Raw genomic sequence first — 26,891 nt, forward strand, 5'->3', positions numbered from 1 at the left:
TTTGAAAATGTATTAAACATAAACGAAATACATTATTTACATAAGTATTCAGACCCTTTGCTATGAGACTCGAAATTGAGCTCAGGTGCATCCTGTTTCCATTGATCATCCTTGATGTTTCTATGTGTTTCTGTGGTGAATTCAATTGATCGTACATGATTTGGAAAAGCACACACCTGTCTATATAAGGTCCCACAGTTGACAGTGCATGTCTGAGCAAAAACCAAGCCATGAAGTTGAAGGAATTGTCCGTAGAGCTCCAAGACAGGATTGTGTTGAGGCACAGATCTGGGGAAGGGTACCAAAACTTTTCTGCAGCATTGAAGGTCCCCAAGAAGAAAGTGGCCTCCATCATTCTTAACTGGAAAAAGTTTAGAATCTCCAAGATTCTTCCTGGACATGACAGGCCGTTTGAAATTTGCCAAAAGGCACCTAAAGGACTCAGACCATAAGAAACATGATTCTCTGGTCTGATAATACCAATATTGAACTCTTTGACCTGAATGCCAAGCGTCATGTCTGGGGGAAACCTGGCACCATCCCTACGGTGAAGCATGGTGGTGTCAGCATCATGATGTTGGGATGTTTTTAGTGTCAGGGACTGGGAGACTAGTCAGGATCGAGGGAAAGATTAACAGAGCAGGTACAGTGATATCCTTGATGAAAATCTGCTCCAGAGCGCTCAGGACCTCAGACTGGGACGAAGGTTCACATTCCAACAGGACAACGACCCTAAGCACACAGCTTAGCACATCTCTGGAGAGACCTAAAAATAGCTGTGCAGCGACGCTCCCCATCCAACCTGACAGAGCTTGAGAGGATCTGCAGAGACTAATGAGAAAAACTCCCCAAATACAGGTGTGCCAATCTTGTATGGTTGTACCCAAGAAGACTCACCTCTGCCAAAGGTGCTTCAACGACGTACTGAGTAAAGGGTCTGAATACTTCTGTAAATGTGATTTTTTGGGGTTTATTATTTTTAATAAATGTCAAAAAATGTAAAAAAAAAACTTTGTTATTTGTCATTATGGGGTATTGTTTGTAGATTGATGAGGAAAAACAAAATATTTATTACATTTTCGAATAAGGCTGTATTGTAGCAAAATGTAGAAAAAGTCAAGGGGTCTGAATACTTTCCGAATGCACTGTATCTACCTGCAAATTGATCTGAACCTTGTAGTCCCTGTATATAGCTCCATTCTTGTATATTTTATTTGATTCCTCGTGTTACTATTTTAAAGTCTGCATCGTTGGGAAGGGCTTGTGAGCAAGCTTTTCACGGTAATGTCTACACCAGCTGTATTCGGCACATGTAACAAATAAAATGTGGTTTGATTTCAGCTAATAAATGTATGCTTTGTTGTCTGCTTGGTTGTCTGCTTGGTGTGCCACACACATCTGTCTTATTTCCTCATATTTCTCATATTTCTCAGCTCTTAACTTGGTATAATTACACTCCAAAAAGGACCACACACAGCATATGGTGAAGTCAATTATTTTTTTTAAATGGTCAAATACGCTGAATACAACAGGTGTAGACTTTACTGTGAAATTAATTAAATAATGTGCAATTAAATTGTTTGTTAAATAATACAGTACATTGATAGTTCCCAGCAAATTCACACCTACTGAATTGACTGAAAATTATATTATATACATTTACATACATGTCAAGTTTCTATTTCAGTATAGCTACAGTATGTTATGATCTAGCACATATGATCTAGACCCTATTCTTTGTTCATAGGCTTCTTAAAGGTGATAGTATATTAACTAGTCAAGCCCAAGTATAGCTATTTATTTTCCTCTAAAAAAGGTTAGTTGAACTTGCACTATATTTTATAAATAGAGAGGGCCTTCGGATCGTATGCAGACCTCTTTTTCTAAATTGTGTTAGGTTACATGCTTATTCTAAAATATATTATATATTTTTTTCCCCTCATCAATCTTAACACAATAACCCATAATGACAGCAAAAACAGGTTTTTAGAAATGTTTGATAATTTATACAAAATAAAAAACGGAAATATTACATTTACAGATAGTAAGTATGCAGACTGTTTATGCCATACTTTTTTAAAGCACTTTTGGCAGCGATTACAGCCTCGAGTCTTCTTGGGTATGTCGCTACAAGTTTGGCATACCTGTATTTGGGGAGTTTCTCCCATTCTTCTCGACAGATCCTTTCAAGCTCTGTCAGGTTGGATGGGGAGCTTTGCTGCAATAGCTATTTCCAGGTCTCTCCATAGATGTTTGATCGGGTTCAAATATGGGCTCTGGCAGGGCCACTCAAGGACATTTAGAGACTTGTCCCATAGCCACTCCTGTGTTGTCTTGGCTGTGTGCTTAGGGTCATTGTCATGTTGGAAGGTGAACCTTCACTCCAGTCTGAGGTACTTAGCGCTCTGGAGAAGGTTTTCATCAAGGATCTCCCATCTCCACAGAGGAACTCTAGAGCTCTGTCAGAGTGACCATCGGGTTCTTAGACTCCTCCCTGACCAAGGCTCTTCTCTCCTGATTGCTCAGTTTGGCCAGGCAGCCAGCTCTAGGAAGAGTCTTGATTCCCAACTTATTCCATTTAAGAATGATGGAGGCCACTGTGTTCTTGGGACCTTCAATGATGCAGAAATGTTTTGGTTCCCTTCCCCAGATCTGTGCCTCGACACAATCCAGTCTCTGAGCTCTACGGTCAATTCCTTCCACCTCATGGCTTGGTTTTTGCTCTGACATGCATTGTCAACTTTTGGACCTTATATAGACGTGTGTGCCTTTCCAAATCATGTCCAATCAATTGAATTTACCACAGGTGGACTCCAATCAGGTTGTAGAAACATCTCAAGGATGATCAATAGAAAAAGGATACACAAGATCAATTTCGAGTCTCATACCAAAGGGTCTGAATACTTATGTAAATAAGGTATTTCTGTTTTTTTTTATTTTTAATACATTTGCAAAAATGCCTAAAAACCTGTTTTCGATTTGTCATTATGGGGTATTGTGTGTAGATTGCTCAGGATTTTTGTTTTATTTAGTACATTTTAGAATAAGACTGCAACGTAACAAGATGTGGAAAAAGTAAAGCGGTCTGAATATTTTCCGATATAGAGTACCAGTCAAAGGTTTGGACACACATACCTACTCATTCAAGGGTTTTTCTTTATTTTTGCTATTTTCAACATTGTATAATAATAGTGAAGACATAAACTATGAAATACTCCATATGGAATCATGTAGTAACCAAAAAAAGTATTAACCAAAAATATATATTCTTCAAAGTAGCCACCCTTTGCCTTGATGACAGCTTTGCACACTCTTGGCATTCTCTCAACCAGCTTCATGAGGTAGTCACCTGGAATGCATTTCAATTAACAGGTGTGCCTTGTTGAATTTCTTTCCTTCTTAATGCGTTTGAGAAAACAGGGTATTTTACAAAATAGAGCTATCTTCTGTGTACCACCCCTACCTTGTCACAGCACAACTGATTGTCTCAAACGCATTAAGAAGGAAAGAAATTCAACAAGGCACACCTGTTAATTGAAATGCATTCCAGGTGACTACCTCATGAAGCTGGTTGAGAGAATGCCAGGAGTGTGCAAATTAGTTATCCAAGAATATAAAACCATGTTATCTTGAACATCTGTGTCATTTAATAATATGCACAGGTGTGATTTTGTATGAATTAATCACAATGCAAGTCTACTCATTAGAAATAAACAGCAGCTCTAATGCAATATTATAGTGGCCGCTCCACTAAAAGTTTTGCAATTATGCTGCGGGATGTAGAGGTAATTTGTGGTTTAGTACGGTACCCTGCATCACTACTTCATTGTTCCAGACCAGCGCAAGGGGGAGTTAGAGCACTGATTATGCTTTTGGGTCCCGAAGGCGCTACTGTGTCTAACTGACAATGAATGGGCGACATAAACCTAAATAGAAACTGATAATTGTACACCACTTCAGTATTACTTACAAAAAATGTTGTTACACTAAGGTTTTTATTCTAAGAGAAACTTATTTTGCTCTTTCAGTAGTACTGTAGCCTACTACCAACCATTCACATTGTACAGCTCCTGAGTAGCACAGTGGTCTAAAACACTGTGTTGCTACAGATGCTGGTTCAATACCTGTGCCAGCCTCAACTCGGAGGCCCATGAGATGACTGTAGGTTTTTGGTTTCTCTCCCTCTAAAAACATAAATAAATCATTCTAAATAACAAACTGGCTTTATTTACAAATTAGTAACAATGTCTCACCCCATGTTCAAGAATGGTATTTTTCTTGCTAATTTTACATTATTTTAATAAAAAATCATCCCCAAAATAGTGTTATTTTTTAAACAAAGTGATTATTATTATTCATTTAGAATTATATAAAAGCCCCTTGGATTATCTCATAGATATATTATTAACCCTGTTATTAGCAGGACAATATATATTGGTAATGGCTCCGAAGTGGCGCATAATGAGATTGCCTTGCAGTTCTTCACCTGTATCCACTGAAATAGTGGTGGGTGCGCAAGTTTCAAGGCACAAGGGCAGGGGATACGGGTCATGTTGTACACCACCGTTATGGCTATTAGCAGGTAGCTGGACAATAGACTTGCCTACAAGGAGGGTAGGGAGATAATTATATTGTCAAATGTATTTTTTAGTTAGGTTGGCTGTATCACAACCGGCCGTGATTGGTTGCAATTTCAGTTTAACCGACTAGAAAAGACTAAACAAATAATACAACAAAAAGTATTATTATTGTTATTATTATGTATCACATCCGACCGTGATTGGGAGTCCCATAGGGCGGTGCACAATTAGCCCAGCGTTTCTCTCCCTCTAAAAAGGGAATTAAATGTTTTGGCCTTTACAAATACTATTTTGGGCTTTATTCAGATTACAATCGCTCACTTTAGTTTAAAAAAAAAAATGAAATAACCTCCAAAATATCGTTATATATTATTAAGTTAATGGCACAGTCATATAGCCCGGCACCTTCATAAAGCTGTGACTCACTCATTCATGGCTTTGGATCAAAATAAATAAGTACCAACATTCTTTCTGATTGTCTTTAATAAAGAAATGTTTTGGTTATCCTGACCTGGCCCCCATGTACAGTATGATAATAGTCCATTATGGGCTGGTTGCAGGACAATATACCTTTACCAACACCTGTCTGTATTTTGATACATTGTGGATGGGTCCTGCTGATTGGCACAGCGGTCTAAGCTACTGCATCGCAGTACAAAATGATGCACAGATGCAGGTTCGATACCCGTGCCAGGTCTTATTTATTTAAAGAGCATATTAAAGTTCGAAGCAATAGGATGTGAAGGAATAGCTGTGGTGAACTTTTTTAGCACCATTCCGTGCTGCTCCGAGAGAAGCATGGGGACTGAGATGTTTATTCATTTATTTATTATTCATTTACAATTATACAATTAGGGTGTAGGAATGTTATGCTGTTAGTACTGTAACCTACTCCCGACTGTCACATTGTGCATGTCACGTTCTGACCTTAGTTCCTTTATTATGTCTTTGTGTTAGTTTGGTCAGGGCGTGAGTTGGGGTGGGTAGTCTATGTTCTTTTTTATATGTAGTATTTATGTGTTTGGCCTGGTATGGTTCTCCATCAGAGGCAGGTGTTGTTCGTTGTCTCTGATTGAGAATGATACTTAGGTAGCCTGTTTTCCCCATTTTAGTTGTGGGTGATTGTTTTCTGTCTCTGTGTCTTCACCAGACAGAACTTTAGTTTTCATTCGTTCACCTTGTTATGTTGTTTTTTGTGTTCAGTATTAATAAATCTCAATATGGACACGTACCATGCTGCATATTGGTCCGATCCTTCATACTCCTCGTCAGAGGAAGACAAATCGCGTTACAGTACAGCTCCATATTTTCCATTCCATCCTAATGGAAACCCTGAGGGTTTTTCGTTTTTCTTGGATAGAAACACCATAATATTAATCAAATGAATTAAGCAACATTTCTTAAAATCCATCCCTTATACTATGTTCTCACAAAACAAGGATTTAAATTCACTAGTACAGCCACTATTGAAGGCTATCAAATGCTTCTCAAAGATTCCCTCTGGTGGTCAAACTAGTAATAACTAACTTCAATGGTTACAATGGCTGACACTTAAATAATGTGCCATAGAATTCTGCGGCACCATGCAAGCTTTTCTGCAGTACGCTGCAACTTTAAAAGGATGAACCACTGTAGCTTCACAGTGAAACACCACTATTCTGACTATTAATCATTCTTAAACAGTGAGTAAAATAGCTTATTTAGCTACTGTATCTCAAAAAAATCGTAGCCTGCATGATTTCATCCATGCAAGCTTACCTGTCATGTCCACAACGATGGCCTTCCCCAAACCATAGCCCCCTAGGTACGGTACTGCATTGTATAGCCTACAAACACCGCTTCCAGCTGCCCCCTGCTGCAGGATTGGGTCATATTACAATCGAACATCTGTATCAGGCCTCCTTACCCACATCTCATCTAAAACCCAAATCTCATCCCCTGGTTTGCATCTGCAGGGCTAATAGGACCCTCTTCCTGTTCTTTTCAAAGCTTTTTAAACAGAAAAACCCAGAAAATTTTACAGGAAGTGCAAATGGAGCCAAATGAGTTTAGCTTCAGGCTCAGAAAAATAATTTTGTACTGTATCAGTCTTGTTTAACAAGTCTCAAGTTTTGCCTATCATTTCCTTATCTGACTTTAGCTGGAGGGTAGAGGCTGGTGCAGAGGCTGCACACACACATACACACACACATGGTTATGAATGCACGCACGCACACACACAAGCACACAAACACAATATTACAGTTTATGTAATGGCTAGGTTTTGAGCTATAATTACAGTACTATAGCATAGTGAGATAGCTCTGCTTCAATATAAAGCCTTTGCCAAGACCTTTACAGAGTCAAGGTTCTCCAGCTTTAAACACATATCTTGATGAACGCCCTGTCTTTAACCTTCTATTAGCAATTACAGAGGCTTTGTATAGCACTTTTTCACAAATGGCATAGGCAAACAGTGGCATAGCAACACAACATTTGACTAAGTGTAAGAAGAGTAAGAAATATTGATGTGTCCATGTTTAGAGTCATAGCTGCTAAACCTGTTGGATGTAGAAGTTTCCTGATTTTTATTTGTATATTGCATCAAGGTATAATACTGTGAAAGTCTTAAATAATGACTTGTTGATTGTAAACTCTCAAGCTACTCAGTGCTGGTCCCTGAGGACAATGTGATCTGCTGTTTTTTCTAGTATCTCAGTAGTGTATTGATTATTCAAAGACTATGTATTTCAATCAGCAACTAGCTTTCCTAATAATGAGTCCAAACTCCCAATTAAACAGTGAAACCACAGCAGGGTTGTCTTTGACCAGATTAGCATCCCGCCGAGCCTTAGCCTACCTTTCTCTGTAATAGGATTTACAGGGTACATAGGATTTATTTATTTATTTATCAACCGTTTTCAGAATGCAAGGTATAAAACCACAAGCTGCGTGATCTTTTGTAAGTAACTAAGCAATTTGAAATGCAGATGTAACAATGAATTGGCACTTTGTATTCACCCATGATCATCTCCTCCCACACATGGTACTGTGTGGCTCAGTTGGTAGAGCAAGGTACTTACTCCTCCAGGGTTGTGGGTTTGCCACCCATACATAAAATGTATGCACACATGACTGTAAGTCGCTTTGGATAAAAGTGTCTGCTAAATGGCATATTATTATTATTAAATATCAAACAAAGCAGGCTGCTTCTCTTCTCATCTAGCGGTTATATATTAAATCCGCTGGTGGCTGTATTTTTTCAATGTTATGTTCAAATCTCAATTTACCACAATTATGAGGCTGAATCTGAAGTGTAATAGGACAGGGTTATGTTTTTAGAAACGGAGGAGACGTGCTCCATGTTTTCTAATGAAATGAAACTAATCAAATCTGCTAAAGCTGCCTTCCAGCTGTGAGCCTGGGCTCTGCTCACCGAGGGAAAAACTGGAAACTTTACTTTCACTTTTGTGTAGAAAATATATCTTAATCAGAGGTATCTGTGGTGATACTGTAGCCAGCCAGCAGCAACGATACACAGCTATATCACATTGGTGAGAAGGAAGGGGTTTAGTAGGAAGATTTTTTATATTTGTTTGCTTACTGATTTCCTGGCTGCTGTTTCTCTTTTGGGTATCAGCCCAAAATGCATATCTATAGAAATCCAATCAGCAACAAAACTGACTGATCAATCAATCAAATCAATATGTTTTAGTTTTGTACTTATTTCTATTGGATCAGGAATCCATGTCTCAAAAAACCTTTTCTATTCTGTCAATCCTGTGAACATGAGAAATCCACCTGGTTTCAGCTTGCTGTTATACCCTCCTCAGCAATAAGAGTAACAATCTACCTCTCCTCTGCTGTACAGTTTGTCATCTAGACATCTTCACATCCATATAGGTGCTATGTACAGATGTAGGATCTTAATTTGAGCCAGTTTGCTACAACAGGAAATGTGAATAATTACGTGGATTATTATGAATGGACATTTTTGTAGGGGTTGATACATTTTTTACCAAGGGAAAATCAAATGTGAAATTTCAATGTGGAAAGACTTTTTAAACCTCAAATACACTACATGTTTTGCATTTCCTGCATTGCAGGACAGATTCTACATCTGTATATCTTCCTGCGCTTTGAACGCACCATATGCAGTTGCAGAATACAATATAAATGTAGTGTTATAGACATTACTCACAGGGCATCAATGACTATTTGATGTACTTCCCGGTCATAAACATATACTTTAAACAAATTAACTCCCCTATTTTGATTGACTGTTTATTTACTATGTGGTAGAGTGTAGTATTTCAGTTTGACAGTGTAGCCTTACCACAATATTCATACATCTTGAATATAAGATACATGGTTTTCAAAGGTAGCTCAGTTTCTTCACGATCTTATATCCTTCTCGATCTATGCACTATATATGAGTGGCTTAACCCTTGTGTTTCCTTTGTCACCTACACAGAGACATGTTGCCTAGCAAAGTGGAGTTGATGGGTAATGGATAGCTCTGTGCAGACCACGGCAGAGGTGATCCATCCCATCATTCATAGTAACAGCTCTCACTCTACAACACAGACGATGGATGCTCTTAATCTAGTATACAGAGCCCAGGACCCTGACACACACAGACACCACCAACCCCCTGCCCCATTATAACAAGATGAGCCCCAATAGAACCTTGACTGGCAGTTCACCCTCCGGCTTGAAAAAGATCTGGTGTCCTTAATCACCCATGACTCTCTCTGATTGGTCATCGTGACGTAGTTAGGAACATAAATCCTCTACAGGACCCAGGTAAAATGGAGGTCTCTGATAAGACACAGTGATTGGAATAGAGCCATATGATTATTGACCACCACATGTACTGTATGTAACTAACTGCACACTGTCATGCATACACATTTTGGCTGTGCTGCTGCCTACCTCTATACAGAATAGGTACTTTGAATGTATTATGTGTTGTGTTGCATATAAAGAATTGTTATGAATGAATTGGGAGCGGTGACCTGGCTTATAGAGGCTTTCATTGCATCTTAAGTGTTGGGTGACAGTGATCTGTTTTACAGAGACTTGAATCTTGTTCAGGGAGCTCAACCTGAAGGAACATTTGCTAAATGTCGTTTTTACCCCGCCAATGTTAAGTGTTTGCCAGATAATACTGCCGTTGATCTTTCACTTGCCAAATAACAATTACTACTGCTATGATTCAATAACCCATGAGATACTGTACTTCCGCTGTGAGGCGCATTGTGCTATAATGCTTTGTCCTGCATGTGGAGCCGAAAGGGCAGCAAAGGACCACATGGCTTAAGATAATTCTCATGAATCATTCAATGTTTACTCTGTGGAATTACACCAAGGAGCAAGGAGGCTATTCCAGCAGTCATTCTGTTCTGAAACTTTTTCTACTGGTTGTTCCCTGTGATAATGTCTGACATGGCCCTGCTGTTACAGAAAAAAGAAGAGTGACCCTTCTCAGCATTGAAGGTCAGGCTGTGTCTAATGAAGGCCCTGTTGTCCTTTCCCATTGATTTCTGGCCAAGTTCCATTAGGATGCAGAGATGCTGCTGCTCCATGTTGCCATGGGGGGGAAGGCCTCCTGGCAGAGTCTGACTGGCCTCCGGCTAAGAGAGCTTGATGGAATTTGTAATTTGTCATTTCCTTCTCTCCTTTGTACGTCATTATTTTATCTCACCCAAACCAGTATACTAACTGGAGTTGGCTATGCCATGCAGTCACTTTAAATACCCTTATATGCATGATTTCTTGGACAGAGGGAAATGGACAAATTCTTGTTTCAATGCTGATGACATTCACATAGTTCCGGGTGGAAGCCAGAGAGATGACTGACATTCTAAAGTCATTTATTACAAAGAGCAAAGTAATGGTGCCTTCACGTCTTCATATTCCTGATCAGAGTCGACGTGGATGGCATTTGGGTTCTAAATACCACATGGCGGGTGTCACCGTGACAGATAAGCTTGTGATAAAGATTCATTAAAGTGGTAGCAACGGGCAGCAGAATTGAGATGCATGGCCTTGGCTCTGCATTGGGATTCATGGCAGACATGATATGAAGATTAGGATAGGGCTTGAACACGTCCATGCTGTGATGTGGTTATATTCTGAATAACCTGTTCAGTTTGACAACGAGCCCTCTCCTCTGATCTGCAATGTATATGACCCATAGCTGACCAGGAAGAGGAGTCGGCGCTGACGTTCCGTACAGTTATGTTGTTGCATATAGTGTGTGTGTGTGTGTGTGTGTGTGTGTGTGTGTTTAGTTACTTTTGTCCTCAAATGGCCTTCAGTGCCATTTGCCAGTTGAGTATTCATTGTAATGTCAATTCCACAGCTACACACAAGGGGTACACAAGGGGTACATTGTGGAGTGGTCATGTCCTAGGAGCAAATTGACCTGCAAAGTGTAATAACACTGAGCAAAGACAAATATAAATCTTAAAAATATAAGGTTTTCAAAAATACAGTTTAATTAACCAATCTCTCCAGCAGTGTGATGTTGCAGAGGTCTATTCCATTGTCTGTACAGTATCTTTAGTCCCTGCGTAGGGATATATTATGGTGGAGATTTGTCCATGGTTGGTAAGGATGGAGGAAGGATGCAGGGAGGGAACACTGAATGACAGTTTAATAAGGGCAATGAGGGTCAAGTGATGTGTGTTGTATTAGAGGGCCTGCTCTTGACCAGCCAATTGTTGGCTGTTCACATGTCAAGCAGTTAGACCTTTTCTCAGCCCTTTCCATGTGGTGGGCCTTTATTGCGTTTCGAGATTTAATTAAATTGGATAGGAATTTCACCGTAATTGTCATCTTATTGGTTTGCGATACAGCACCAAAGTCAGCTCTGGAATGAATACTGGTAGGATTATAATTAATGAAGCACAGTTATGTATCTATATGGTGAATGTACAGTACGGTATCTAGAGATGAATCATCCTACTGAACCTAGATATAATTTAACTTCGAAAAGAAATAGTCTGTTATTTATTCTCTGTTGCCTGCATGGTCTTCCAGTTCTAAGCCATTCTGAAAGCCATTTTTACTTTTTCTCTTCTTGTCTCCAAAATGATACATTCTGCTCTGCTCTCTGAAATCTGCCGTATTTCAAAGGGCTCAATGTCTTTAATGAGCAGTGGTGTTCTGCCTGTTGTAACGGAAAAAGGATGTCAGGAATGAAGCTTGTGATAATGTGCCCGACCAGGCTCCACTAAACGTTTACCACTGTTATGGTAATATCCATGTTTTTCAACCTCACTCGCCGACCGACCAAAGCCTGCAACACTGCCATTTTGTTGTGCTGTTTGTTCTGTTATCCATCCGCCACTCAAAATGATCTTCAAATAACCATAATGTTTAGTGATACAATGTCTGTGTTGGTGGTAGGAGTCTGTATGTTTATTTTTAATGCAAATGCAGTTGTAGTCCTATTTATTTTACTGGGGATCGACGACACAGTGTGTGTGTCCCCCCCCCCCCCCCCCCCCCTCAAATATAATATTTTCCCTTTCTATTTCATTCTGAAACGATCCGGGCTGCAAAACTGCAGTGGCAGCAAACATTGACAGACAAGGAGTAAAGGCTATTGAATCTGAGAGGGGAGATAAATTGACATGAGAGGTCATCCAAATGACTCAAATGTGGCCCTTTACCTTTCAAGGCAGGCAGGCAGGCCAGCATGAAAGCAGGTAGACACATCAATGGAAACTCGGGCTGCTCTGAGGTCCACAGGCCCTCTCTCTCTTTCATAGCTCCTGCTGCCTACCGGGAGAGTAAATGGCCTCTCAGTCACCACCAGCCTCTATCAGTTCCCTCTCAGTCACCACCAGCTCTCTCCCTGCCTTCAATGGGAATCATTTCAGCTTCAAAGGTACTAGACACATCCATAGAGACTTCTGAGAAGAAAAACATCAGGCACACTGGTCCAACCCCATACACCCAAACTACTGATATCTTATAGCCCTTAGCTCTCTTATTGATATCTTATAGCCCTTAGCTCTCTTATTGATACCTTATAACCCTTAGCTCTCTTATTGATACCTCATAACCCTTAGCTCTCTGAATGATACCTTATAACCCTTAACTCTCTTGTTGATACCTTATAACCCGTAGCTCTCTTATTGATACCTTATAACCCTTAACTCTCTTATTGATACCTTATAACCCTTAACTCTCTTGTTAATACCTTATAACCCTTAGCTCTCTTATTGATACCTTATAACCCTTAACTCTTAATGATACCTTATAACCCTTAACTCTCTTATTGATACCTTATAACCCTTAACTCTCTTATTGATACCTTATAACCCTTAGCTCTCTTATTGATACCTTATAACCCTTAACTCTCTTGTTGATACCTTATAACCCGTAGCTCTCTTATTGATACCTTATAACCCTTAACTCTCTTATTGATACCTTATAATCCTTAACTCTCTTGTTAATACCTTATAACCCTTAACTCTTAATGATACCTTATAACCCTTAGCTCTCTTATTGATACCTTATAACCCTTAGCTCTCTTATTGATACCTCATAACCCTTAGCTCTCTGAATGATACCTTATAACCCTTAACTCTCTTGTTGATACCTTATAACCCGTAGCTCTCTTATTGATACCTTATAACCCTTAACTCTCTTATTGATACCTTATAACCCTTAACTCTCTTGTTAATACCTTATAACCCTTAGCTCTCTTATTGATACCTTATAACCCTTAACTCTTAATGATACCTTATAACCCTTAACTCTCTTATTGATACCTTATAACCCTTAACTCTCTTATTGATACCTTATAACCCTTAGCTCTCTTATTGATACCTTATAACCCTTAACTCTCTTGTTGATACCTTATAACCCGTAGCTCTCTTATTGATACCTTATAACCCTTAGCTCTCGTATTGATACCTTATAACCCTTAACTCTCTTATTGATACCTTCTAGCCCTTAGCTCTCTTATTGATACCTTATAACCCTTACCTCTTGTCGTGGAAATTTCCTCTATTTACCAAATCATGGGAGCAAACCACAACACAAGTCAGAGTTAGTTATCAAAGTCCATCTTTAATTATATGAGCTTTATCACAACCCTGTGACTCTCAGGCAATTCAGTGTCTCTCAATGAATTCTCTGAGAGCCCCTTCTGCATTGCAACTGCAATCCTTTAATAGCAAAGAACACACATAGTCAGACAGCATAGACATAATAAATCATTCAGCTTTGTCTCCTTACTCAAACCCCGAAACCATAAACCAACCCTCCATATCAACAGGCATATATCAAATTGTCATTTAGATACAACCAATTCTAAATACAACCAATCCTGGACAAACTCACGGAGAGGATAGAATGATTCCAGACACTGCCATCCTCCTTTCCTCCTTAGGGAGTGACTGGCACAGACACAGTGGAGCAAAAGATATGTTTACACATGATGACCCCTTGACCTCTCCCCTCTCTGCGTACCATGCAACTTAGTCTTGACATAGAACAGATAACTGCAACCTCGCCACAGTATTATACAAAAATACCATTCTGATGAGAAGTAACTTACAAACATATGATGAATCTAAAACATCTTACCTATGTTACCAACAAATTCTGATTATTCCACAACACTCTCTTATTGATACCTTATAACCCGTAGCTCTCTTATTGATACCTTATAACCCGTAGCTCTCTTATTGATACCTTATAGCCCTTAGTTCTCTTATTGATACCTTATAACCCTTACCTATCTTATTGATACCGTATACCCTTATGCTCTTATGTTGTCAGTAAAGGTCAATAACCCTTTTTGTTTACTCATTCTACATACCAAAAGTTTTCCCACTCAAAAATGCAAGGATTTTATAGCAAGTCACAGAGCACCGATTAGGCAAATGCAAGCATTTTTTTGTATTGACAAAAGTGTATGTACAAGACAATAATCTTTGTAAAAGCAGCTGTCATCACACATATACTATTCACCTGTATTTTGTGGAATATCATTACCTGATGTGTAACCACTATGCTGGAGCTCATATTGAACAAGCTCATACATTTTACTAAAGGAAAAAAAAGACATGCCTTAATCTGGCACAAACCATTTACACCTTCAAACATTAGGCCTAAATTCTTAATGAACAGTGATGATCACGCTTGAAAGGTAATACTATTACACATTTTACATATCAATTGCCAATAATTCTCACACTTGTAAAAAAAATCCTTATTAGCATAAACATTTGCGTTTACAATAAACTTTGAAAGCTCCCCTAAAGCAGATGAAACCAAATTATGTAACCCCCCCCCCCCCCAAGACTGTGGCATTTGTTATTTTTCATGATAGCATAATGTTTGAAGTTATTAGTGATAGCATAGTCATAGGTTAGCAATAGTTAATAACATTTGAAGCAAACAATTCATACTTTGCGTGTGTAGAGAAATGGCTGGAAATGGCAAAAATTTGTACCAGCTGTGAAACATTACCCCATTTCCTCGCTCCTGTAAAATGAACCAAAGCCATGACAATGAGCTAGCTATGCAATACTGTCACCCTTGAGGGGACACTTTTAATAAGCCTCTGGTAACAGAAACCATTGCACAATAACGAGCTAAGTACACTACATTGTTTTCTCCCATCTATCTACTGTACCTGGTAATATGACTCATTTTATAAGCTTATCTCACATTTTATAATGTGAGACAACACCTTGTTAGCATTTTAAAATGCATTTACATACTGTAAACAACCTAGTCTCTCAGTATAGGACACACCACACAGTCATTGACACACACACATATACTATTATAAATGTATTTTATTAACATTTTGTTTTATCATACTCACTGGGATTTTTTTTATATATATTTTTTTAACTAGGCAAATAAGTTAAGAACAAATTATTACTAACAATGACAGCCTACCATGGAACAGTGCATTGTTCAGGGATAGAACAACAGATTTTTAACTTGTCAGCTTGGGGATTTGAACCAGGAACCTTTTGGTTACTGGCACAATACTCTAATCACTAGACTACCTGCCACCCCAATAGGAATAGCTCTCTTAACATTCGTCTTTGTACATAAAGATCTAGATCTTGCAATATTCCAATGCAATTTATTCGTAATCAAAATCTTCAATGGACAATTTTTTTTCCCTACCTACATGAATTTGAGTCAAGAAGAACTCAGTTTGCAATATCATCAACATGCTCCATCTTTAAAATAATCACCTTTTCAAACATAAAAGCTTTCAATGTTTAAAAAAAAGACCTTGAATCAAACTGGGGAGGATTTCAGATAGATAGCAGCGGTGGAATTAGATTGAAGAAAAAAAGGAGGGATTAGATGGTTGACCTTTTCATATTCCTCCGCCGGTACTGAATTTGCTTGAGGGCACTATAGGGCCTAGTGCAGTGGTGCATTGAATTATCACCACCACTCATGTGCTGCCACTCATGTACACACACGCACACATTCCATAATAGCGTTAGGAATACAGTGTGTATGAGAGAGAGAGAGGATGCTTGTACGCCTGAGTGTTTGAGGATTAAAACTGTGAAACAAATGATTGGTTCTCTTCAGGATGAGGAGGAGAGGAGCTAGTTGTGGGCAACAAGGTGGTGTCAAATCTTTAGCAGAGCATGTGTCATTCTGTTGAAAGATCACACAGTGGCTGACAGCTCCTGGCAGGGAAACATGTCAACATGCTGACAGATGCCCTGCTATTGGAAGGTTGGGATGACTTTTTAGTTGACCAGGCTTTCACCTTGGTGAAGTAAAAAGTACAAAACGTAAGGGAGTTGACAGATAAGAAACAAGACTTGTAGAGACTGTTTTGTAGTGGCCTGACAAAAGGCGAAGGATGTTACGTCTTTGTCGAGAGTAAAAGGTTGAGTCAGACAGTGCCAACACCACTTGTGTGTCTGTTTCTTGTCTTTTTGGCATTGGCTTTTTGGCAAACAAGTAATTGATAATTGTCTCGTCTCTCGTCGTGTCCTAATGATACATTATGAAAGAGCTCTGTACTGCAGACAGTGTTAGAAAAAATTAACTACAGAACCTTGTGATTTACATATTATAAAGTCATCACCAGCACAAAGTAGTGGTCTTTTGTATCTGTCAAATTTAAACAAGTGTGTGTCTACAGAGAGAAGAGTTTGTATTGATAAGCATACCCAGGAAATGGCTTAGTCACAACAATTGTCTACTTATTGTGACAGTGATTGAATTGAACAAACTGTATTGATCCACAGAGAGGGGCATTGGGTAAAGAAGACAATATCCAGAGTTACATCCACATCTGCATAACATGAATAATGCAATTATCACACATATGATCAACTCATTCATTCCTTCAACTCATTTCATTCCAAAATATTTTATAACCGCCTCAAGGCAAATACACAGTCACTGCAACCTTTAGGCATTCATGCCAGTTGACTACTGCAGGTACATGTTTTGATTGAAACATGCAAACCATCCATCCCATCCATGACATCTCTATCTCCTCTCTCCATTCTCTCTCCTCCATCCAGAGCCCATACTGTGTGATGTGGGGGAGTTTCACTGCTATGATGAGGTGACTTGCATCCCCGAGGGCTGGCTCTGTGATGGGGAGCCTGACTGTCCAGATGCCTCGGACGAAACCTCGGACAGATGTAAGTTACTATTTCACACGTTCATCCATCCACCCATTCACCAAACACTTCAATCCAGAAAGATGTAATTCAATAATTTACTCTTCAATTTATGCACTCATTCACCCATTCACTATACAGTTAATTCCCGCCTACAAGGTAACCAACCATATTATTTCACATTCTGTGATTTCTTATTCCATGCTTTATCCTTCCTCTAACTGAACATATTCTTTATTATTTCTGTACATTTTGAAATGCGTATTGCATCATCCTAATATCAATTTTAGATCTTTAAAATGATACTAGTGCTCATTTCATGATATTATCAAATGTGACCAGCTAAGAAATCACTGTAGCCAAGTTTACAATTCCCTCCACAATCGTATATATTGATAGCGAAGACCTTTCCCATTGAACTCCCATTTGTGAGAAGATGGTATAATATTTTCCTAAAACGTAGCGTATATCCAAGGTTGCAGTGGGCCAAGTCTCCCCTCACCAGGTATTCCATTATCATTTAGATTAACCGTGTTGGCTCCATTTTATTTACTAAGCCTGTGGAGAGAAACCCTGAATATTCATCATGGGAATTTGTCGCAGCTTATTATCATGGATTATGTATTGATAGAAAAAGGAATTAGATCAGCTTTGAGCCCCGCAAAGAGAAGCACAGTGAAATTAAACCTTGTTTATAGGCTACCAGCACTGTGGCTCCAATAACCTAGTGCTCTGGTTCTAATACCTAACGGCAGATGAATGGCAGACAGACATTCGGTGTGGTGTGTGTGTGTGGTCTCTTAGACAAACTACAGCCTTTGTAAGGAGATATTTTATGTGTTATTAGTTTAGGCACCATGCAATACTTTATTGGTGCTTTGTGTTGAATGGAGTATAATTGATGGCTGTTTCTTATCCAACCGAAGATGAGGGTCTGTGTTTTATGATGGGTTTCTTGGGACCTGAGTTTTCCCAATTGCACTCTCCATGCAGTAGTTGTGTCCCTCCCTGCATCTTCCAGGGAATGGTCATGTCATGGTACCATTTGCTAGTCCCAGGCTCTGCCTCAGTGGAGTGTAATCACCACATGGGAGAGCAGCCTTGCATTCCATTACCCTGAGACACACACACAAACATATATATACACCCACACACACCTTGCATTCCATTAACCTAAGACTGTAGTAGGCCACTGGTTTAGATGCTCAGCCATGGCATGGCTTACCCTGCAGGGACCAGACAGCTGACGCTCGCTACCGTTACCATTCTGCACCGGGGAAACTGGGCAACAGGACACTCTCCTGAGATGGCTGAACGCCAGTGAATTGTAAAGTGGCCATTCCGGAGATCTCAGAGCTAAGCAGACAGTCTCGACAGAGGTAATAAAGGGTTCAAATAAAACAGTGTTTGGGAGAAACATCCTTCTGTGGGTCCTGTGGTGACTAGGGCTACTGTTCTAGAACCACATAAGCGTGTATATGCTGACTACTGGTTAATGACTGCATACACTGAGTGTACAAAACATTATGAACACCTGATATTTCCATGACATAGACTGACCAAGTGGATCCAGGTTGAAAGCTATTATCCCTTATTGATGCCACTTGTTAAATACACTTCAATCAGAGTAGATTAGGGTTGAATATTTTCCCTGCAATTTACATAAATTCCATCCCGAAAATAAATCACTTTTCTTCTGGGTTACCCGGTATTTCCTGCCAGAACCAGGTCATTCAAAAGCATTATAAAGCAGAAACATGTCTGGATTTGATTAGAGCTTTGATCAGCATGAACATTCAAACATGATGCTACCTGAGCCTGATTAAATACATTTTATAAGCATGACATTAACAATATTTAATGAGTCCAAGACCAAAAAAGCCTGAATGATTGTACTGATTATATATGATATAGGCTATTGCACGTTACACACAACAGAAACACATAACAACCTATAGAGGTAGCTAGCTATATGCTCTTTTGGGTAAATAAATGAAACTACTGTACAGTAGATCCAGTAGGCTAATATTTTTGAGTGTGAACTGTATTACTGTACTGTTTTGTATTATACTGTATTATGTGGACTGGATTTAAAGATTTACAGATCATTCAAACCATGATATAGCACAAGAGACCATGCAATTTCTGTAAAGCGCATGCGCCCTACAATGTTACAAGTACATGCTAGCGAATTTGATTACAATTTTCAAATGTATTAGGGCCTATTTGTATAATTAGTACGCTGACAAATGCAGTTGAAGTTGGAAGTTTACATACACCTTAGCCAAATACATTTAAACTCAGTTTTTCACAATTTCTAACATTCAATTCTAGTAAAAAATTCCCTGTCTTAGGTCAGTTAGGGTCACCACTGTCACGTTCTGACCATAGTTATGTTATTTTATCTTTGTTTTAGTATGGTTAGTATGTTTGTTTTTCTATGTTGGTTTTTGAGTTCGGCCTAGTATGTTTCTCAATCAGAGGCAGCTGTCAATTGTTTCAGTTTTGGGTTGTGGGTGTTTGTCTTCCGTGTCAGTGTTTGTCGCCACACGGGACTGTTTCGTTCATTTCACATTTATTGTTTTGTATTTCGTAGTGTTCAGTTTATGTTTTAAAATAAACATTATGGACACTTACCACGCTGCGTTTTGGTCCTCCGATCCTTCTCAAACCTCCTCAGAGGAGGAGGAGGACGAGATCCTTTACAACCACTTAATTTTAAGAATGTGAAATGTCAGAATAATAGTAGAGAGAATTATTTATTTCAGCTTTTATTTCTTTCATCACATTCCCAGTGGGTCAGACGTTTACATACACTCAATTAGTATTTGGTAGCATTGCCTTTAAATTGTTTAATTTGGGTCAAACGTTTCGGGGTAGCCTTCCACAAGCTTCCCACAATAAGTTGGGTGAATTTTGGCCCATTCCTCCTGACAGAGCTGGTGTAACTGAGTCAGGTTTGTAGGCCTCCTTGTTCGCACACACTTTTTCAGTTCTGCCCACAAATATTCTCTAGGATTGAAGTCAGGGCTTTGTGATGGTCACTCCAATACCTTGACTTTGTTATCCTTAAGCCATTTTGCCACAGCTTTGGAAGTATGCTTGGGGTCGTTGTCCATTTGTAAGACCCATTTGCGACCAAGCTTTAACTTCCTGACTGATGTCTTGAGATGTTGCTTCAATATATCCACATAATTTTCCCTCCTCATGAGGCCAACTATTTTGAAGTGCACCAGGCCCTCCTGCAGGAAAGCACCCCCACAACATGATGCTGCCACCCCCGTGCTTCACGGTTGGAATGGTGTTCTTCGGTTTGCAAGTCTCCCCATTGTTCCTCAAAACATAACGATGGTAATCATCAGACCACAGGACATTTCTCCAAAAAGTACGATCTTTGTCCCCATGGTTGTGGGCGGAGGAGCAGTTATCGTACCAGGCGGTGATACAGCCCGACAGGATGCTCTCGATTGTGCATCTGTAAAAGTTTGAGTGTTTTTGGTGACAAGCCAAATTTCTTCAGTCTCCTGAGGTTGAAGAGGCACTGTTGCGCCTTCTTCACCACGCTGTCTGTGTGGATGGACGATTTCAGTTTGTCCGTGGTATGTACGCCGAGGAACTTAAAACTTTCCACCTTCTCCACTACTGTCCCATCGATGTGGATAGGGGGGTGCTCCCTCTGCTGTTTCCTGAAGTCCATGATCATCTCCTTTGATTTGTTGACATTGAGTGTGAGATTATTCTCCTGACACCACACTCCAATGGCCCTCACCTCCTCCCTGTAGGCTGTCTCATCGTTATTGGTAATCAAGCCTACCGCTGTAGTGTTGTCTGCAAACTTGATGATTGAGTTGGAGGTGTGCATGGCCACGCAGTCGTGGGTGAACAGGGAGTACAGGAGAGGGCTGAGAACGCACCCTTGTGGGGCCCCAGTGTAGAGGATCAGCGGGGTGGAGATGTTGTTTCCTACCTTCACCACCTCGGGGCGGCTTGTCAGAAAGTCCAACACCCAGTTGCACAGGGCGGGGTCGAGACTCAGGGTCTCGAGCTTAATGACGAGTTTGGAGGGTACCGTGGTGTTAAATGCTGAGCTGTAATCGATGAACAGCATTCTTACATAGATATTCCTCTTGTCCAGATGGGTTAGGGCAGTGTGCAGTGTGATTGCGATTGCGTCGTCTGTGGACCTATTGGGGCGATAAGCAAATTGGAGTGGGTCTAGGGTATTAGGTAGGTTGGAGGTGATGTGATCCTTGACTAGTCTCTCAAAGCGCTTCATGATGACGGAGTGAGTGCTACGGGGCGATAGTCCTTTAGCTCAGTTACCTTAGCTTTCTTGGGAACAGGAACAATGGAGGCCCTCTTGAATCACGTGTGAACAGCAGACTGGGATAGGGTTTGATTGAATATGCCTGTAAACACACCAGCCAGCTGGTCTGTGCATGCTCTGAGGACACGGCTAGGGATGCTGTCTGGGCCGGCAGCCTTGCGAGGGTTAAGACGTTGTTTTACTGTTGGCTGCGGTGAAGGAGAGCCCGCTGGTTTAGGTAGCGGGCCATGTCAGTGGCACTGTATTGTCCTCAAAGCGAGCAAAGAAGTTGTTTAGTTTGTCTGGTAGCAAGACGTTGGTGTCCACGATGGGGCTGGTTTTCTATTTGTAATCCATGATTGACTGTAGACCCTGCCACATATGTTTCGTGTCTGAGCCATTGAATTGTGACTCTACTTTGTCTCTATATAGCTTGTTTGATTGCCTTGCGGAGGGAATAGCTACACTGTTTGTATTCGGTCATGTTTCCGGTCGCCTTGCCATGATTAAAAGTAGTTTTTTGCACTTTCAGTTCTGTGCGAATGTTGCCATCAATCCAAGGTTTCTGGTTGGGGAAGGTTTTAAAAGCCATGACATCATTTTCTGGAATTTTCCATGCCGTTTAAAGGCACAGTCAACTTAATGTATGTAAACTTCTGACCCACTGGAATTGTGACACAGTGAATTATAAGTTAAATAATCTCTCTGTAAACAATTGTTGGAAAAATGACTTGTGCCATGCACAAAGTAGAGTAGTCCTAATAGACTTTCCAAAACTATAGTTTGTTAACAAGAAATTTGTGGAGTGGTTGAAAAACTAGTTTTAATGACTCCAACATAAGTGTATGTAAACTTCCGACTTCAACTGTATACCTTTCATAATATTTCCTGTAATGTTTTTAGACTACCTCCTCTTTCTCTCTATTGTTGCATCATTCCTTCCTCACCCTCAACAGTTAAATTAAGTATGTTTTGTTGTTCTTATCTTAATCATTCTAATGACATCCTTGAATAATATAGGACTTGAGTTATATGCAGAAGGCTTTCACTTCTCTTCACAAAGATTGTGGTTATGGGTCTGAATAAATAACTGCTATAGCCTACTGCCGTCGCACGTTCACTCTTCTTTCAAACTACCCGTGAGTTCTATTGGCTGCTGTCACGCCCTAATCTATTTCACTTGTCCTTGTCTCCACCCCCCTCCAGGTGTCATTTCCACCATTCTCCACTGGGTACTTATAGCTGTGTTATCTGTTTGTCTGTTTCCAGTTTGTTTTGTTTCGTCAAGCCTACCAGCGGTTTTCCCTCTTTCCCGGTTTTCCCTCTGTTCCTGTCTATTGATATTCCTGAACCTGAGGCTGCCTGACGTCCTGTACCTTTGCCCCACTACTCGGGATTACCGACCTCTGCCGGACCTGACCCTGAGCCTGCCTGCCGTCCTGTACCTTTGTCCTACTACTCTGGATTCTCCCACTACTCTGGATTGCCTGCCTTGACCTGTTGTTTGCCTGCCCTGTTGCTGTAATATACATTGTTACTTCAGCACAGTCTGCATTTGGGTCTTACCTGAAACATGATAGCTGCTTTATTTAACATTCAGCTAAAAAAGTAATAAAAATGTCCAGCAAGCTATTCTAGTCTAGCTTTTCCTACATGGGACACCAAGAGCTTAGGAACGTTTTTTAAGGAAAGGCCAGCGGAGCACAGGTACTTGCAAATTGCACAAGAGACAGAGGCTATAAGTTTGAATTTCTTACCTGAAAGAGGTAGGGTAGGACATACTGTAGGGATCTTGTTTTCAGCAAACAATGCCTGCAGTACCTCGCTCAGCCTTGAACTCCGTGGCTTCAATGAGACGGTGCAGTCATTTTCCCTTGCTACTGGTATACATACAGTAGCTTAATTTAATCACATTAGATAATTTAGGACAGATACCGTATATTGTTCTTTCTGGTGTCTGGAATGATACCAGTTGTTGTTTACTTTGTATATGAAGAGGATATTAATAAGTGGAATATCTTCAGTTCTAAAACCATTCCAGTGCATAATTTATATGATGACTAGCGGTAGAAATAGCCCTACAGTAGCTTAATCATATTAGCATAAATTAGCAGACACGTACTGTAGGTATATCAGAGTGCGACATCTGTCTATCTGAAATGATATGCATTGTTTACTGCATATATGAAGAGATTATTAATAAGTGGGAGTGCAGTTATAATGTCCTCCAGTGTCCTCTAATTTAACACTATTTTGCATAAAACAGTCACTCTTAATGGAATAAAAAGGCCTAAGCCGTTAGTGTACAAAAGGTACTGCCATTGGCTATAGTAGGCCTGTTGTGTAATGTATGAACTGAAATGCAGCACACAGCAATTAACTTTCAATCACTTTCAATCACTTCTTCGACTTGTCCTGGTGCCACCGCGACAGACAGATTTGTTGTTTTGATGTTGAGAGATAGAGAAGTAGTCAGTCTGTAGTGAATCATCTAATGGAATTTTCATGCCCAGAAGATCAGATGTGCATGAAAAGGGTCAGTAGCTGCCTTAAACGTGGTCATGGAGGACTGCTTAGTTTGTGTTTGATGACTTAGGCTGCATCCCAAATTGCACCCTATTCCCTATATAGTTCACTACTTTTGAGTAGAGCCATATGGGTCCTGGTCAAAGTTAGTGCAGTACAAAGCTTTCAGGGGAAGAGGGATATCACAGCTACAACCTGTACAGTGTAAACTGTCTGGATTTTCTCTTTACATAAGTATCCTCTGAAAAATAATAGAAATCCATTGTGGTAGCAAAAGGATAGGTCTGCCATTACAAGATGATTGCAGTTTGCTTAATGCACTATGGTACTTTTGAACAGGTCATGACTTGTAATAATTGACTTTTGGTTCATTTGTGCTGCAGTCCACTCAGAACAAATGGCCCTGGCCACATTTCTGTCAAATCATCTTAACTTTACTTTGTAGTATTAATTGTATTTTGTGGATGTACTTGTAATTGCATACAACACTGTTGAACTAGAAATAATCATCTCTGATGATGGAAGTAGCCTCAGTTTCAGGTTAAAAAACATTCAGGCATGGGCTTAGAATTACAACGTTTTAAATGGAAATAGGGCAATGCCAGGTAAAGTTGTTGTAGCAGTCTGGGCCTACTGTATAATGTATCAGGGTGTTTTTTTCTGTCTCTGGCCACATTGAAATAAATATATTGTAAATGTGTCCATTCCCTGAGAGAGTTGGCAGCAGTAGGACAGAGGTTTAGGGGGTAATGTAGCATAGCACCTTGTTATTGAGCTGAAGGACAGACCAGGACTTCTGCATTATGTAATGTTTACCTCCCCTGGCTGTCCTGCAGCCTAGACACAAAGCCCCTGTTGACTCATTGGAAAATCTGAAACACATAGCCTGTGTCCCAAATGGCACCCTATTCCCTATGTAGTGCATTACTTTTGACAAGGTCCCATAGGGAATATGGTGTCATTTGGGACACAAACATAGTCTACTCATCAGCTCTTTTGTGTTCTGTATTCTAACACGTACAGTCTCGATCTGTAGTGAAAATGGATAGCACTTTTCAAGGATATGGTGTTTTAAATGAGTATACATATGTCCTTGTAATGTGCATGCTTAAGCTGCTTTTTCACCTTACGTTTCCCTTCAATGAGGGGAGGAGGGAGACGTGTCTCAGGTATTAAAGCTGTTCCAGTTCATATTCTGACAGCTCTGTCACTTCATTAGTTTGTGTGTGATTGGAGTGTCATTGGTTAAGCAGTAAGTAAATGGATCTGGTGTTTAGATTGTTGTCCCTACACCAGGAAGCCTGTGTGATACAGATCAACAGAGCCCAAAGTCATTTACACCTCATTAGCATCCGAGTGCTGTTCATAATGTTCACAATGCTGTTCACAGTGTCTTGTCTTTAGCCTGTCATGTGCATCCTGTTCGTTTATGATCTAAACTCATAATTTCCCATCCAGAGGAGAGGGTTGTGTTGTGAGGCAGAGGGCTTTGGAAATCAGCCTTTTAATTTAGTGGCAGTCTCTCCCCATTTAGAGCAGGGCTCATATACTTCCTGAGGCTGCTGCCATCTGCTTATGGGGAGCACAGAAACAGACGCACCAACGATGAGGTTTTCACAACTGTGTGTGTGTGTGTCGGTGTGTGTGTCGGTGTGTGTGTCGGTGTGCATGTCGGTGTGTGTGTGTGTTCATGGTGGCCTCTAGAGGTGACATATCTGCCCTTGAAATAGCCTTTGCTCAGAATGTTTTTTTTTACCATGCTGCATTGCAGCTAGCTCAGCAACTTGGCCGGTTATGTTTAGAGCATTTAAAATGGTTTGAGTCCTATTCCCACTGTCACTCCAGTTCCCATTGTGTTTCATCCATGGCTAACGTAGGATAGTACTGTTCTGTATTGCATCTCCTTGGCTCCTCTCTCCCAACATCTGCTTCAACAGTTATTCTTTTTCTCTTTTCTTTCTCCCTCTATATTATAAAGGACAACATCTCTAGCTTGTTACCTGGAGCCCTTAAAAAGGAGCATATTTTATAACCTGTCAGGGTGGCTGTCATGGAACCATGGGGTGACATCAAAGTACTAAAGCCTACATTAGCCCCCTGCTGTTTCGACAGAGGAGTTAGTGTTGCAGCGCACCAGTGTGCTTTGAGTCAGAACAAACACAGACGACACATAAGGGCTATGCCACCTAAAAAGTCACCAAGAGAATGAAATGATACCCTGTAAGAATATTCTATTCAGTAATACAATATGGTTAAATGCATTTTGAGCTTCTGGGCTTTTGAATAAATTGTAGTAAGCATAAATCAATAATTCCCATTCTGGTTTGTTTTTCATTATTGTAAGCACAGTTATATTATGTAAGTAGGGCCACTACTACACCATTCATTATAGGCAACATAAAAACATTGGTCAGAATCAGATAATTATCTTACAGGAAGCTGGATTGTAGCCAGCTGTTATTGAGTTCAACTGTAGCCTACTGTTTATATTAAAATGTATACCCCACCCCACACAGGGCTGCAATATACAATTACTTTTACTTGATTGCTCATTGAGTTACAATTTGGCGGTGTCGTGTCTTTACTATCATTAACTGAAGACTTTGTTTTTATCAAAGATTCTCTGTAATTATTATTACGCAATTAAACTGATTAATCATGTAACTGTAATTAACCTCTCTCAGCTAGGGGGTACTATTTTTTTTTTGTAAAAATCACATTCCCAATGTAAACGGCCTATTTCTCAGGCCCATATGCTAGAATATGCATATAATTGACATATTAGGATAGAAAACACTCTAAAGTTTCCAAAACTGTCTAAATATTGTCTGTGAGTATAACAGAACTGAT

The 26,891-nt window shown here is 40.0% G+C and overlaps 1 protein-coding gene across 1 annotated transcript in view; it reads left to right on the forward strand.

The window, feature by feature from the left end:
- Positions 1–26,891, forward strand: part of LOC139401164 (low-density lipoprotein receptor-related protein 1B-like) — a 430,219-nt gene that overhangs the window by 93,384 nt on the left and 309,944 nt on the right. Inside the window, exon 2 of the mRNA XM_071145604.1 lies at positions 17,108–17,230. Coding sequence (XP_071001705.1) covers positions 17,108–17,230 — 123 coding nt within the window. The remainder of the gene's footprint in view (positions 1–17,107; positions 17,231–26,891) is intronic.

The sequence above is a fragment of the Oncorhynchus clarkii genome, chromosome 3 (assembly GCF_045791955.1).
Source record: "Oncorhynchus clarkii lewisi isolate Uvic-CL-2024 chromosome 3, UVic_Ocla_1.0, whole genome shotgun sequence".
NCBI classification, from domain to species: domain Eukaryota; kingdom Metazoa; phylum Chordata; class Actinopteri; order Salmoniformes; family Salmonidae; genus Oncorhynchus; species Oncorhynchus clarkii.